This window comes from Heterodontus francisci, chromosome 9 (genome assembly GCF_036365525.1).
Source record: "Heterodontus francisci isolate sHetFra1 chromosome 9, sHetFra1.hap1, whole genome shotgun sequence".
In the NCBI taxonomy this organism is placed as follows: domain Eukaryota; kingdom Metazoa; phylum Chordata; class Chondrichthyes; order Heterodontiformes; family Heterodontidae; genus Heterodontus; species Heterodontus francisci.
The window spans coordinates 46,272,576-46,289,161 of record NC_090379.1 but is presented as its reverse complement, the minus strand read 5'-3'; the positions used below and the strand labels follow the sequence as shown (position 1 = coordinate 46,289,161).

The following is a 16,586-nucleotide window of genomic DNA, read 5'->3' as shown; positions in this document are numbered from 1 at the left end:
TTTCATAGCTTCTCTACTTTCAGTTGCTTAACCTTTTATCTTTTATTTATAACATACTGTTAGACTTTTCTTCCTGAAATTTTTCATATTTCAGTCACATTTATGTTTCATTTTCCTCTTTTGTTTCTGTCTGTCTGTTTTTCTTTGCCAAATGCCCCTCTTTATGGACCTTTAGATCAGGCAACATCTAAACGAACAGAGGCAGATAAACAGTACAGTGCTAACAAACCAGGTAAGCATTGAGCTCCCTTCAACTCCAGATTATGGAAGCTCCCCAAAGAATAAGATAACATTTGCAAACATGTGGAAGATGCTGACAACTGAGTTACTGTTACATTGTTTAAATTAAAGTTCTAGCTGTTGTCAACTCCATTGTTAATTAATGATGATGGATTGAATGTAAGGATGTTTGCTTCCGAAATGTAATTAAGTTAATGAAATCTTCATGACTATATAATAATCATTTACATTTAAACCCAACTTGGTAAGTTTTATTTCTCTTTCTCTGTGTTGTACCTTCCTCCCACCCAATCCGGTGCTTTATTCAGGATCAGGAGTGCAGGTGGACAGCTTCCTCTAAGCTCTAAGACCACCTGCTGGAAGGTGCCAGAAGAGCAATATTATTGTCTTCTAATTTTCCTTCCTCACCCTTGGTGCCATGCCAAGCAGAGATGTGATAACTTCTCAGACAGCCTGACTGAATCAGGAATTCACTACGTGGCTAATGTTTGTGAATTGACTCTATCAATTTCATCTGCACAAAGCATTTAGTTAATGAACTGAATTACAATAATATTTCTGTGTCAAAAAAGGCTTACTTCATACACACAAAGAACAGACTTGCATTTATACAATACCTTTTGCATCCTCAGAACAATCAAAGTACTTTACAGCCAATGAATTTGTTTTGGTGTATTTATGTTTATGAAACATGAATGCATAATTTGTGTCTCTATATTTGAATGAATCTTGATGGAGATTTCTCACTACAAAAAGAATCCAGGTTACACAAATTGCACAACATACCACTGACTTGCATTTTATACTGCATTTAATGTAGAAAAACATTCTACAAGGAAGGGTAATCAAAAAAATAGATGTCGAACCAAAGAAGATGTTAGGAGGGGTGAGTAAATGCTTGCTCAAAGGAATGGGTTTTAGGGAGGAGAGGGAGGTGCAGAGCCAGACGGGAACTTAGGAGGAATTCCAGAGCATAGGGCCTAGATGACAGTGTCGGCAACTGTGGGGTGAAGGGTGGGTGTCGGGGGGGTTCGGTGTCATATACAAAAGGCCAGAGTCGAAGCAGTGATGTGAAGGGAGTTAAGCATGGTAAGAATTTTAAATTATTTCCACCTCCGTAACATCGCCCAACTTTGCCCCTGTCTCAGCTCATCTGCTGCTGAAACCCTCATCATGCCTTAATTACATCCAAACTTGTCTATTCCAATGCACTCCTGGCTGATCTCCCACATTCTACTCTCCATTAACTTGAGGACATCCAAAACTCTGCTGCACATGTCTTAACTCGCACCAAGTCCTGTTCCCCTAACACCCCTGTGCTCACTGACCTACATTGGCTCCCGGTCAAGCAACATCTTGATTTTAAAATACTCATCCTTGTTTTCAAATCCCTCCATGACCTCGACCCTCCTTATCTGTGTAATCTCCTCCAGCCTCACAACCCTCTGAGATATCTGCGCTCCTCTAATTCTGGCCTCTTGTGCATCCCCCATTTTAATCACGCCACCATTGGTGGCAGCAACTTCTATTGCCTCGGCCCTAAGCTCTGTAATTCCCTCCCTACACCTCTCTGCCTCTGTACCTCGCTTTCCTCCTTTAAGACACTCCATAAAACCTACCTCTTTGACCAAGCTTTTGGTCATCTGACCTAATATCTCCTTGTGTGGCTCGGTATCATATTTTGTTTTATAATGCTCCTGTGAGGCACCTTAGGATGTTTTATTACATTAAAGGCACTATATAAATATAAGTTGCTGCTGCTGTTAGAGATATTCACAGGTCACTGTAGGGTCATCATCGACAGGGGTGATAGGTTAACAGGACATGATGCAGTCGGTAGAGTTTTGGATGGGTTGAAGTTTATGGAAGGTAGAGATTGGGAAGGCAGCCAGGAGAGCATTGGAATAGTCGAGTCTGGAGCTGACAAAAGCATGGCTGAGGGTTTCAGCTCCAGATGGGCTGAGGTAAGTGTGGACGCGGGCAATGTTACCAAGGTGGAAGTAGGTGGTCTTCATGATGTAGAGGACACGGGCTTGGGAGCTTGGTGTTGAATTGAAGGCTTTGAGATTCCCAACAATCTGATTCAACTTGAAACAGTGGTCAGAGAACAGGACATAAAAGGTGGTTTGTGCTGGGGCCAAAGACAATGGCTTCAGTCTTTCCAATTTTTAACTGGTGGAAATTGTGGCTCATCCAAGTCAGGATGTCGGATAAGCAGATGACTACATAGAGGCAGGGGTGTGCTCGAGAGAGGTGGCGGGAAATGTAGAGCCGGATGTCATATTGTACGTTGTGGAATGACAGCACCAAGGACAGCATATATATATATATATATATATACGAGGAACAGGAATAATAGAGAATTGTTCAAGCCAATACTTTGTGAATAATATTGGGGAATATATCAGCTGTGTGCATGGATCAAGCATCCTTATTACTTATTCTAATGGGTCAGTGCAGTTGGAAGAGAGAACGACTTTTCAGGCTTGTGAGGAATTCATGTTGTAAGATTTTATTCATTGGGTTACAAAAAATAAAACAAAGGGCAATAACCATGAAAAATGAAATTTATAGGCAAAATCTTCATTGGAGCCACTGGGTAGCACCCCTGAAATCGTCAGATAAAACTTACCACTGTGTTCCTGCTCCTGATCTGCTAAAACTACACAGCTGCCAACTCTGACCACTGGTAAACGTCCAGCTGTTTCTCCAGCCAGGACAACAACCATTTGTATTTGTATAATACCTTTAATGCAGTAAAACATCCCAAGGTGCATCACAGGTGCACTAACTAATAAATATTGACACCGATGCACATAAAGAGTGTTATGAAAGTGCTTCTTTTAAAAAATAAAATTGAGGATTTGTGAATCATGGACATTGGTTTATTTGGGAAAACTGAAAAGACTCCATGGATGTGTTTTTTGCAAGGGTCACTGAGAGGTCTTGTTTGAAAACAGATCTTTCCTGGCTGTCACATGCCTTAAGCTCAATATACAACAGAAACCTTGGTGACTTGGGGAAGATGTTTACAGAGAAGTGAAATGTTACGATTTATGAGGGTGGGTTTTATTTCTGAGATATTGTTTAGATCCAGTTGGGGTGTGGATTGTTTTGAAAAGCAGTTGGAAAACAACCTGCCAAGGGAGAAACACCCAGCTCATCTTTCTGGCACCTCTGAGAGACCCAGAGAAATCCAATTTGTCAGCTCCTCTTTCTCTACCTCTTTGAAAAGCCTGCGAATCCAGAGTGGATAACTGAAACCTCTGATGGCACATTTCTCCTGGAAAGCCTACCAGACTACTTCTCGACATCTTCCGAATGAACTGCTCCAGAAAACATCCCAGTGCTCAGACCCAGACGCTAGACCAAAAAGGACAACTGACATCCTTCCATATCTTCTCTTTTTTTTCTACAAGAATTAACAAGCATTTGGCTAAAGTATTCCCTTTTTTGTCTCTTTTTGTAAAAGAGCTCTGCAGAGAAAATCTCTTTATTTTTCAGTTAACCGGTATATATATATGTGTGTGTGTGTGTGTGTGTGTGTGTGTGTGTGTGTGTGTGTGTGTGCGCGCACGTGTGGAGGGGGGTATTTTAAAAGGGAATTTTCATATTTCAATCTGTGTGTTGATGCTTTGCTTCATTACTGGATAAGTCTTGCTTTATAATAAACTGATAATTGTATTGTTTATTGAAGAAATCTGGTTGGTATATTTTATTTGGGGATAAAGAGTAGAGTACATGATTGACCGTATCGTAAGTGGGTAAACATTTAAACATATGTTGTGACCTGTGGAGAAATGGAACTAGAAAATACTCCCACCTTGGTCGTAACAAGAGATTGGGTCAGATGACCAAAAGCTTGGTCAAAGAGGTAGTTTTAAGAAGCGTCTTAAAGGAGGAATGGGAGGTAGCGAGGCGCAGAGGTTTACAACAACAACAACAACTTACATTTATATCGTGCCTTTAACATAATAAAACATCTCAAAGTGCTTCACAGGAGCATTATAAAACAAACACCAAGCCATGTAAAGAGATATTAGGTCAGATGAGTGTCCAGTTTCAACGTTACTGTAACCAATTAGGCGGAACCTCAACCTGTTTTACAAAGAGGGGGCTGAATTTTCCCAGCACTTTGGAGCGCTGGTAAAATGGTGGGGAAGGTCAGAGCAATGTTTTCCTGCCGCCATGGCATATTAGTAGCGATGGGAACCTCAGTGGCACAGCTGCCCACTGGGCGGCTAATTGAGTCACTAAAGGCCCAATTACAGGCCACTTCCCACCCACCCCGGCATTTTGCCGCCATGTCGGGGGACCGCCAGTTAAACCTTGGTGGCCTCCCAGCAGGTTCCCGTGTGAGGGTAGTCCTCCTTAATGGGTTCCCCATGGCCCACAGAGGGGCCTCCCAGTGGAAATGGCCACCCCCATGCCGCTGCTGCAATATGACCTCCCCCCAGCCTCCCCAACCATCCCAATTGCCGGGGGCTGCCTGCCTGGTCTTGGCTTTGCTCAAATACACTTACCTTCTCTTCGAGGGCGCCTCTGATTGGGCCAGCATCTCTGGGAGGTAGGCCACCGTCCTTAATTGGACAGCAGTCCTGGCTGTGGCCTATTAATTGGCTGCCATTGGCAAAAAGATGCCCCAGGGTCCCATTGTCCACCAGAGTGGGGTCAGCTCCTGCATTCCATCCAGCTGCAGGACTTCTTCCTTCCAGCAAAATTCAGCCAAGATTTTTTTCTTTATTTTTATGGTGTCCTCAAAGCTAGTTTTCCCCTTTACTTCACGTGCCTAAGCTGATGCCTGCAGTCGGGTGGGCTGCTTCCAGGCCATCTCCAATGCCTCTTACATCCATTTAAGAAACTATGCCAAAGACAAACTGGGCATGACTTTACCCTCCAATGCTCCGCCTCCTTTTACTCTCAGCAGGGAGATGGCACAGCTTCCACTCTGAACCTCTCTGCTCAATTCAGCTTAGGTCAGGAACTGAGCGGAGCTGAGTGTGAGCTGATTCTTATTTTGGGATATTGAGTGCTAGTTTGCTAACTGAACACCCCCATACCTTCCAACGTGTATTTTGACATTTGTGGTAACTTTGATTTAATAGTTGCTGTAGTGCAGCTGTAAGCCAAACGGGCCTTCTCCCGCTACTCTGTCCCCAGATCAGGTCCAATGACCAGGCACAATAAATATCAGAATTAGAGCCAGCAGGATCATAGAGACACAACTTCTTCAGTCTGTTCACTTCAAAATGGCTCCCAGGAGGGTTGGCAGGAATAATATTCCATTTTCCCCTAATTAAATATACTTTAAAAAAATTAAATAATGTCTTTGGAAAATTATTAGTTGTGGAATCACAATATTTATGATTCCTAAGAAATGAATCCGTTTGGCTGATGAGGCTTGGAGCCCACTTGCCAAATGGTTTATCTGAATGGTCCTGTTATGTCTGCACTGGAGCAGTATGTTCACTACCGAGGGTTCCTGGCAAGCAGCCATCACTGATCAGCACTGCTGATTTCTTTGCTCTGAATTAGCAATTAACACACAAGCAAAGAAGATTTTCAAAAGGCACACACTGATCCTGTGCTGAGGGAAAATGACATCCCCTGGTAAATGGCAGACCCTTAACAAGTTGCAGTGTCACTATTTTAATTAATGTGCTTGATAAGACAATGAGCCAGAGGATATTGAAGAACTTCAAAGGCCTGTTTGCAAGTTTGTTCCTGGCTGTGATGTAAAGGACCAAAAGCACAAAGAAAATAATACAAAAAGCTATGGCAGAGAATGATGTGTAGAAAGTCATGGTTTTAATTCTTCCATGATGATATTTCAGAGGGAATGATACTTAAACCTGATATTGGCATAGTTTAGAATTGCTATTGGCAGGTTTTAGATGAAATACAAGTGCGCTGTTTGCATCCAATTTTCCAAGATTTGCATAGTTCCAGCTGCAGATTTGAGCAAGTAATGGGATCACAGTGATTGGAGTGGAAATTACGTGTAACTTACATTTAAAGGCAAATTAAAGGCAAATGTCAGAAGGTGGACAGAAATTCTGAAAAACCTTGGAAAAAATCAGAAGACTTCTCAGCCTATTAGCAAATTTTACCTCAGCTGATGGGGGAGGGGCTGAGAAGTGACAGACAGAAATGAAGAGGCATGCCAAAGAGTAAGCATGAGTCAGCAGACAAGTGGTATTATATAGTATTACATAGTATTTACAGCACTAAAACAGACCCTTCAGCCCAATAGGTACATTTCAGTGTTTATGCTCCATACAAGCCTCTTCCCACCCACTTTATTTAACCCCATCAACATACCTTTCCATCCCTTTCTCCCTCATGTGTTTATCTAGTTTCTCCTAAAATGCATCATGCTTTTTGGCTCCACTACTCCTTGTAGTAGCGAGTTCCACAGGTACACCACTCTCTAGGTAAAGAAGTTGCTCCTGAATTCTCTATTGGATTTATTAGCAACTATCCTACTTCTGGTCTCACCAGCAAGTGTAAACATCTTCACTACATCTATGCTATCAAAACCTTTCATAATCTTAAAGACCTCTATAAGGTTACCTCTCAATTTTCCCATTTTTAAAGAACAGAGTCCCAGCCTGTTCAATCATTCCTGATGGGATTAACCTCTCAGCTCTGGTATCATTCTAGTAAATAGAACAACTCAGCACTCAAATCCCTGCTTGTGGCTGCTGTATGGGAGGTAGTGCTGTTAGAGGAGCTTGTGATAAAGGTTGCTGTCTGTGACATTCCATCGCACAACCCCACAGAATGCCTGCAAGGAAATTGAACCACGTTACAGACCACAGCCGACTACGCCTCTCACTGGATGTGCCGACCCTATTCTATATGGTAGAAACTTATATTCTTCTAGCAAATAGCACAGTTCTACAACTGGTTCTCTAATGACCCAAACTCTGTAAAGACAGGTTTTTTTTGTTTTACATGGGATGTGGGCGTCACTGGCAATGCCAGCATTTATTGCCCATCCCTAATTGCCCTTGAGAAGGTGATGGTGAGCTTCCTTTTTGAACCGCTGCAGTCCTTTGTAAAGTGGTTTTGTACAACTGAATGACTTGTTAGGCCATTTCAGAGGACAGTTAAGAGTCAATAACAATGCTGTGGGTCTGGAGTCACATGTAGGCCAGACCAGGTAAGGACAGCAGATTTCCTTCCCTAAAAGGCACTAGTGAACTAGTGATGGGTTTTTACGACAATCAATGGTAGTTTCATGGTCACCATTACTGAGACTAGCTTTCAATTCCAGATTTTCTTTTCCTCAAAATCATTTTCAAGTAGGTGTACCAGAGCCTGCAAATATGGTTGGGAGCATCTCTGCAGGTCCAGTCAGTCTGGGTATATTTGCTTTTGATCACAAACCTTCTTTCATGCAATGCCATTGAAAATGCCATATATTGTGATTGGATTGCTTCTGAGGCAACATCCAAAGCAAAGTTTTTGGATATTCATATAGCTTTACAATACCATTAGGTCTGCTCTCCCAGCTTTCTTAGTGAAGAAAAGCCTTCAACTGCAGCAACTGCCTGCCAGAGTAAGATATGTTTACCTCTGTCCCTGGATGGGTTCACCTGATGCTGAGCTGCTTGATATGCCTTTATTAGTCCTCTCAAACATCCCAGCTATGGGATTCCCACTGCTGCTGCTAATGCTACTGTGACAGAAATTCCTTTACAAAAATTGGCTCTTAGAAACCTAAATACTAGCAGAGGGAAAAACTCAGAAAAAAGATCATTATATGGGTGAAATACATGTAATATTATGGTGTTCTCTTCATGACCTTTGTTTATTTACCACTGCCTAGCAACCCAAATATCTACTTCATAGAGGTTTGATTTATATCTGATGTCTTACATTTTGGAAGGTAGATAATGATATGCAGGATGGACAGCTCCCAAGTAAATACCTAAACGAAGTACCTGTCTTTTTGAGATGGATGTTTCCTACATCCCTGGCCCCCTATCCCCTGGAAACTAAATCAATAGTATGAAATTTCTGCCTATTTTCTGCTACCCGACTGACACTACTACAACAGATGACTGGCAGTGGAAAGTACTGGCTTTATTCTTAAAAGTGAGATCATAAAAAATAACATATTAGGGTAGAAATTACTGTTGACAGTGTAAATAGTGTGAGCACTTACTGTTTGCATATAAAATTCCTCTCTGCTATTTTAACAGAGAAGGTAAAATAAACAAGTTAATGTCTCTGTTAAAGTAGCAGAGAGGACTTTGATGTCGTGTTCAACTTCCATAAGATAACATTGCCAACAGTACATTTTACCATGTTATCCTTTAATTTTACCAGTAATTTTCATACTTTAAAAATGAATAATCTATCTTATATGCACATAATAAATCTACATAGATATATTGACATATATTAAAGTTTTGCATCTTGTGCATGTCAGACATTACACTTCAACATTTCACATTTGTTGCTGGTACAAAACAATCTGGAAAACAGAAGTAGGAGAAAAGGCAAAGAAAGGTAATCATTTCCTGCTGCTTTTCTGACCTTTGGAAGGACCCAAGGAAATAGAGGCAAATACTAATCTACAGAAAAACGATTACTTTCCAACTCGACAATGTACCTAATGTGAGTTAGACCTCAGGGTGTGCCTATTTACATACTTGTGGCTTCAAAGGAATGAACAATGTTACACAGAGCTCCACTTTAGAAGCAGGATAATACATTGTGTAGTACGTGGCATAATTCTGTTCTGTTCTTATCTGACTTACCACGCACATTGCCATAGGAGTGTCTTCATAAGGCATTATTAAGTTCTCCACACACACACACAGGGCTTAATAATTGCTGCCTTGAATAGCCAAAGTGAATTGGCAGATCGTTTGCTCTCTAGTTTAACAATTGCATCACTATACCTAGTTACATTATAGATAATATTATGAACGAGTCTGTAATATTACGAATGAGTCTGCCTTTGCTATTTAAGGAACGTTTTCAAAGCTCGTTTACAAATGGAGCAAAAAGAATAAAGAACAAATAACAGTACAGCACAGGAACAGGCCATTCGGCCCTCCAAGCCTGCACCGATCTTGATGCCTGTCTAAACTAAAACCTTCTGCACTTCCGGGGACCGTATCCCTCTATTCCCATCCTATTCATGTATTTGTCAAGGTGCCTCTTAAACGTCGCTATCATACCTGCTTCCACCACCTTGCCCGGCAGCAAGTTCCAAGCAGTCAACACCCTCTGTGTAAAAAACTTGCCTCACACATCCCCTCTAAACTTTGCCCCCCGCACCTTAAACCTATGTCCCCTAGTAACTGACTCTTCCACCCTGGGAAAAAGCTTCTGACTATCCACTCTGTCCATGCCGCTTATAACTTTGTAAACTTCTATCATGTCGCCCCTCCACCTCCGTCGTTCCAGTGAAAACAATCAGAGTTTATCCAACCTCTCCTCATAGCTAATGCCCTCCAGACCAGGCAACATCCTGGTAAACCTCTTCTGTACCCTCTCCAAAGCATCCACGTCCTTCTGGTAGTGTGGCAACCAGAATTGCACGCAATATTCTAAGTGTGGCCTAATTAAAGTTCTGTACAGCTGCAGCATGACTTGCCAATTTTTATACTCTATGCCCCGACCGATGAAGACAAGCATGCCGTATGCCTTCTTGACTACCTTATCTACCTGCGTTGCCACTTTCAGTGACCTGTGGACCTGTACGCCCAGATCTCTCTGCCTGTCAATACTCCTAAGGGTTCTGCCATTTACTGTATACTTCCCAACTGTATTAGATCTTCCAAAATGCATTACCTCACATTTGTCTGGATTAAACTGGAACTGGCAGTTCCGAAGAAGGGTCACTGACCCGAAACGTTAACTCTGCTTCTCTTTCCACAGATGCTGCCAGACCTGCTGAGTGATTCCAGCATTTCTTGTTTTTGTTTCAGTTTTACCTAAACTGCTGGCTTAGTTCCAGCTGTTTCACACCCTATCCAATGATATTAATACAAGCCTTTGTGATTTCACTCCTGACTCAGAAAGAACTAATTTCCAGTAACTTCTGCTATTTAGTATAATTATCCTACTTTATTGGTGAACTACAACTGAATTCTGACCAATTTGTTCATCTAGTCAGTTTGTTTTGTCATAGATATCTCAGCAATGCGTGTTTCTTAAATGTTACCTAAAATCTGAAAAAAATGAAATAATCATTTTTATCTTGAGATAATGCAACTTGGAAATGATCCTCACTGTACACACACTCACCATTTTAAATTTCTCAAACGTTTCTTGGTAAACCAGAAAAATAAAGCAATGTTGAATTCATGGGCTAAATACTTGCGGTAACGCTTGTATTTTCTTTTTAGGAGGTATAAGCCACAATATCAAGTGATTTATATGATTATTTTGAAAGTATCACTTTTATAATGGTTTTGTTTAAAAATTGGGATATCTAACATTAAAGAACAGAATTTTTTGATGGTACTTCTCCTTCCTTTGCGCATGAACATTTCAGAAGGTGAGTTCTGAAATTACACTTAGGAATTATAGGTATGAAAGTTTACAAATTCTGAAAGCATCACCTCAAAATCCATTCTCTTCTACACTGGCAAAGGCATTAACCAATTTATTTCAAAGAGGGTATTGCTTCCACTAAAATAGCGGAGAGAGGAATTTCAGACAGGCAAATTAAGTATTTTAATTTCAAGCTTAATTTCAAGGCAATTTTTTTTGGAACAGAACCATCAGTTCCAAACAATGTAGGAAAGTAACTTTCCTCCTTAGAGTATTAATCTCCTACATGAAAACAGATGAAAAAGTTACAACCATTGCATTCTAGAGGTCTGACTTATTTACTCCAAGGACACATGGAACATTTACTCTATGGAAGGAAGTAATATGTTGGTTTTTTTTGCTTTGCAGCAAGACCCATAGTGCAAGCCCTGCCATTAAGGCCTACAGTCAACAATGGAACTGTACTACCAAAGAAGGGAAGTGGCTCTCTGCCATCTCCATCTGGAGTCAGGAAGGATGTAACACCAGCAACCAAAAGGTGAGAATGGACTCAGGCAAAAAAGCAGCAGGTACTATTATAATCTTTATTATATCCCTCAGATACCCCCATAATACCCCATGTCCTAAACTACTCCTTTATGTTCAAAGCAACTAATTATATCCTGAAGAACACATGCAAAATACCACCCACTATACTGATATGCCAGATCGTGCAAACTATTATGCCCCATTACACTTTTTACTTCCTATCGTATTGCATAACTCTGATTATATACTACTTCAAATTTATTTTGAAGCTTGCCAATGTTTGCTTTCTGTTTGTTATGGGGATTCTTTGTCATTGTCCACATTCAGTGCGAAGTAAAGAAGACCATGCCGAACCAATTCTTTTGAGGAAGTGATTGAGGAAAGGCCTATGATATGGTTAGCTAAACTTCCAAAAAGTATTTGATAATGAAAGTTTACTAATTAATGTGTGGGAATTCAGGGTAAAACTTGGGAATGGAAGAGAAATTGGCTCAAAGGTAGAAAACAATTTGAGGAGTGATGTCATGGTGGGGGAAGGTACTGACTGGGGTGACTCACAGATCGTGGTTAAGCCCCTACTGTGTATAATTTACATTAATGATTTACATTCAGAAAATCAAATTAAAATGAAATCAAATCAATGTATGATATCAAATTTGGAGGGCAGTTGTGCACTGGGAGCGCTAAAGATGAAAATTTACCCTAATAAGATGCTCAAATTGCAATGTCTTACTGAAAGGTTGAGCTTATATGGACCAAATGGCTTTCCTTAGTTTTATTTATCTTATGGCTTGTATCAACACATAGGCAAAGATAATTACCACAATTTCTATACTTCTGAACTGAGACGATTATACGTATGCACTTCCAATTGCGGAATAGGAATCAGGAGCAGGATTCCTCGCCAATTGCCCACTTGCTAACTAAAGCTCTGAGCCCAATTATTGCACTGTTATCCCCACCTAGCTTAGGTCAGTTAACTCAACACATCCTGAGGATCAAACTGAGAATGTTCTTGGTTTCTATGGCTCAGCTACTGACTAAAAAAACCCGCTGAGCTGTTAAGGGAGATTTATCAAAGTTTTATAGGGTCATGACAAATCCTGTTGGAATTCTTAGAACAACACAGGACGTAGGATCTTAGTGAAAAAGCATCCTGGAATGATAAAATTTTACATAATTTCTTTAAGGGAAATTCGTTTAGGAGCAGGAATAGGTCAGATCTTAGAATAAGGCTTGACTCTTTTATAAAAAGCTATGTTTATAAATGAACACAAGAGTAAGTTGCCTTTATTCTTTCATTATTTCTTGCTGGCCTCTCTGCTGGCCACAAACTGAAAGCTAACTTTCTCAAACTCAGCTTTCAGTAATGAGATCAGACAGCAATTGCAGAACAGCAGAACCCATTTTTCTAAATCAGAACATCATATTTCTGGTAGCAAAGCTGATTGAAGCAATCAGCTGCTTCCCATCGTTTGCATGTGTGCAGAGGTGTCTTGAGGAAATCTTATATCCCATGGTGAAATCCACAGCTTTGGTAAACGTGAATAGTTAGGTAAATGTATTTTAGATTAATTCTGTATCACAGTTTAATAGCTATAATTAAAGTTTGCTGCTAACATAATGGACACTGGCAGAATAGATCTATTGCACACATGCAGTGAGGATAGTTACAATGTGAATAAGACTGCATGGGTTTTGACAGCACTCAGCCACTCAGCATGCCTATCACAACCACCTTCACATTCCCCTCCAGGTCACACACATCCTGACTTGGCAATATATTGCTATTCCTTCACTATTGCTGATTAAAATCCTGGAATTGTGAGGGTACCTTCACCACACAGACTGCAACAGTTCAAGAAGGCAGGTCACCTCCACCTTGTCAAGGGCAATTAGGGATGGGCAACAAATGTATGCCTTTCCAGCGGTTCTCACATCCTGTGAATGAAGAAAAAAAAACTCAAATGCAGATGTAGTTTTGTTTTAGTAAATCAATGAAAGATAGAATTGTTTTTTGAAACAAAACAACAGTACACTCATATTGTACAGTTGTCAGTTTTTAATTTGCTAATTTGAACCTTGGAACAATGATTAACTTAACTTCTCAATATGGTAACAAAGGAATGTGTTATTAAGGTCTCCATTGTGACTGTGAGATTATACAGCTTCCAGTTAAGCAACCAATGATGCAACCTTTTTGATCAGGTTTATTTCTCTGTTACTGAAACAATCTCATTAATATAACTCACATGTCAGCTCTACTTTCTAACTCTTCACAGTGCTTTCTACTAGTGAGGTACAATAGTTGTATATGAAATGATTTGTTTTATATGGCTTACATTTTTTATAAATTAGCATTAAAGGATTCTTCTTTGAACTTTTTTATTTCAGCTGTTAGTAATGACTAAATTTTTGGCATCTTTCCCATGAAGAGTCTTCATTTAATTTACACAGATAAATTTATTCCCAGCTGATTTGGACAGTGGGGTAGTATTTTAATGACTTTATGATTATATATGCAGAATAGCTTTTCTTGAATAATTGCGTTACTTTGAAAAAGGCTGCACAGACTGAAGGATGTCAAAATGACCCGGTACGCACAAACGTAACAGCAAATGTAGCAAGGACATACTATTATTAGCAGCAGTTCATAAGTAATTTTAAAGTACTATTAATCATGACACAAAGGTCGTTTTAAAAATCAGAATAAGCTGCTCCATGGATAAAACTCTTTTTCATTAACGATTGGTGGAACAGGATTAAAAGCGAAATGCTGTCCCAGATGGTCAAATTAATATTGTATTGATTAGGTGGAGTACCACAAAGCTGGTATCCTGCAAAGATTGCTTTCTTTTTGACCTCCTGAGTGGCTAATGTGTCCTAAATTGCTAGCCAAGATAATTCTTACTGCCATATAAATTATGAGTCATCATTAAGGGAAATTTTCCTTCAGCTAATTAGGTGAAATTGTTAAATAAAGACATTTTTGTGCATCATTAATGGGTGTGCTTTCAGATGGATCTTCCACTATCTCTAACTTGCAGTTAAAATGAGAACTCCCTCATAAATGGATCCAGGGGGTGCATCAGTGTGCCACAATGTGACAGAAACAATTTTACTTTTGCCCCAATTTTGCTTTGTTGCAGTGAGCAGTTGGCAAGGGCATGGCACTGTGGTGGCACAGTTTGATGATATACCTATGATGGCCTTGCATTTCATTTCTCCTCCTGGCAAGTCCCTGATCTTAACCTGACTGGCTGGGAGGGGTTGGAGGAGCTGAGGGTCCAGCCGAGGTCATTCCCAACAGAAAAGAATGGAAAAATTGTGAGCAAGTCAACCTAAGCCACACACACATCAAACTAGCCACTGGTTCTTGAACAAAATAGACAGTTAGATTTTTGTTCCCTATTTTTACTTTTAAACATGGCTTGTGCTTGTCCATATTATTTGCCCAAACCTTCAGATGTAACAGATTTGAGCTTTGGTGGTGCTCCATGGCCAGTGAAAGCACTGGAAGGAATGCTCTGTCTTTTTGATGCATGAATCTAAGTGAGATAATTGCTTTTGTCACTTCTTTTCTGTTACAGCAGGCTCAGAGAGCAAAGGTACTCCACTATAGTGGTAAAAGGGTCTCAAACATGTAAAAAAGTAATACCTTTGTATCCTTGTTGTACACCAGTATATGTGTGTGTACTAGCTGGTGACTAGGTCTAGAATTATGTTATAACCTTCCCTGTAGTTTATGATTGTATATGTACAAAATATAATTCTGTTTGAATTGCTATGGGATTTAGATTTAGATTAAACCATTGATTCCCAAGTACAGCAGATTAATGCTTTATGCTAAACATTTATAAATCACTGATTAGGCCTCAGCTGGAGTATTATATCCAATTCTGGGCATCACATTTCAGGAAGGCTGTCAAAGCCTTGGAGATGGTGCAGAGATTTACCAGAATGCTATCAGGGATGAGGGTACCAGGGATGAGGGAATTTAGTTATGTGGAGAGACTAGAAAAGTTATGATCATTCTCCTAAGAGTAGAGAAGAGATTTAACAGAGGTGTTCAAGATTGAGTGGTTTTGAAAGAGTAAGTAAGCTGTAACTGTTTCAGCTCACGAAGGGGCGATAACCAGAGGATCGATAACTAGAGGATACAAATTTAAGGTAATTGGCAAAAGAACCAGAGGGGAGATGAGAAGAAACTTTTTAGTGTGGCAAGTTGTTATGATCTATAATGTACTGCCTAAAAGATTAATGGAAGCAAATTTAATAAAACCTTCAAAACAGAATTGAATACATACTTGAAAATGAAACATTTGCTGGGCAGAGGGGGGAAAAGAGCAAGGGAGTGGGACTCAACGCCAACTCACAGACACTTCTTCCTACCTCCCTCTGGACCATGACCCCACCACCGAACATCAAGCCACCGTCCAAAGGACTGTCACTGACCTCATCTCCTCTGGAGATCTTCCCTCTACATCTTCCAACCTCATTGTCCCGCAACCCCGGACAGCCCGCTTCTACCTCCTTCCCAAAATCCACAAACGGGACTGTCCCGGCAGACCCATTGTGTCAGCCTGCTCCTGCCTCACTGAACTTATTTCTTCCTATCTAGACTCTATCTTTTCTCCACTGGTCCAGTCTCTTCCCACCTACATCCGTGACTCTTCTGACGCCCAACGTCATTTTGACAATTTCCAGTTTCCTGGTCCCAACCGCCTCCTCTTCACTATGGACGTCCAATCGCTCTACACCTCCATCCCCCACCAGGATGGTTTGAGGGCTCTCCGCTTCTTCCTGGAACAGAGGCCCAACCAGTCCCCATCCACCACCACCCTCCTCCGCCTGGCTGAACTTGTTTTCACATTGAACAACTTCTCCTTCAACTCCACACACTTCCTTCAAGTAAAAGGTGTCACTATGGGTACCCGCATGGGTCCTCGTTATGCCTGTCTTTTTGTGGGATATGTCGAGCATTCTTTGTTCCAGTCCTACTCAGGCCCCCTCCCCCAACTCTTTTTCCGGTACATTGATGACTGTATCGGTGCCGTTTCCTGCTCCCGCCCCGAACTGGAAAACTTTATCAACTTTGCTTCCAATTTCCACCCTTCTCTCACCTTTACATGGTCCATCTCTGACACTTCCCTTCCCTTCCTCGACTTCTGTGTCTCCATCTCTGGGGATAGGTTGTCTACTAATATCCATTATAAGCCCACCGACTCCCACAGCTACCTCGACTACACGTCTTCATACCCTACCTCCTGTAAGGACTCCATTCCATTCTCCCAGTTTCT

At 40.8% G+C, this 16,586-nt stretch overlaps 1 protein-coding gene and 1 long non-coding RNA gene across 7 annotated transcripts in view; one reads left to right on the top strand and one right to left on the bottom strand.

Annotated features, from left to right (window-relative positions):
- eml1 (EMAP like 1) overlaps positions 1-16,586 on the top strand; it is a 243,796-nt gene that overhangs the window by 155,158 nt on the left and 72,052 nt on the right. For all 3 annotated transcript variants that reach the window (XM_068038955.1, XM_068038954.1, XM_068038953.1), the window contains exon 3: positions 11,167-11,296. In XM_068038955.1, the coding sequence (XP_067895056.1) occupies positions 11,167-11,296 (130 nt within the window). The remainder of the gene's footprint in view (positions 1-11,166; positions 11,297-16,586) is intronic.
- LOC137373720 (uncharacterized) overlaps positions 1-16,586 on the bottom strand; it is an 87,907-nt gene that overhangs the window by 4,924 nt on the left and 66,397 nt on the right. For 3 of the 4 annotated variants that reach the window (XR_010975678.1, XR_010975676.1, XR_010975675.1), the window contains exon 5: positions 13,121-13,227. The exons of the other annotated variant lie outside the window; for it this stretch is intronic. This is a non-coding gene — a long non-coding RNA (uncharacterized lncRNA). The remainder of the gene's footprint in view (positions 1-13,120; positions 13,228-16,586) is intronic. 4 annotated transcript variants of the gene reach the window in all.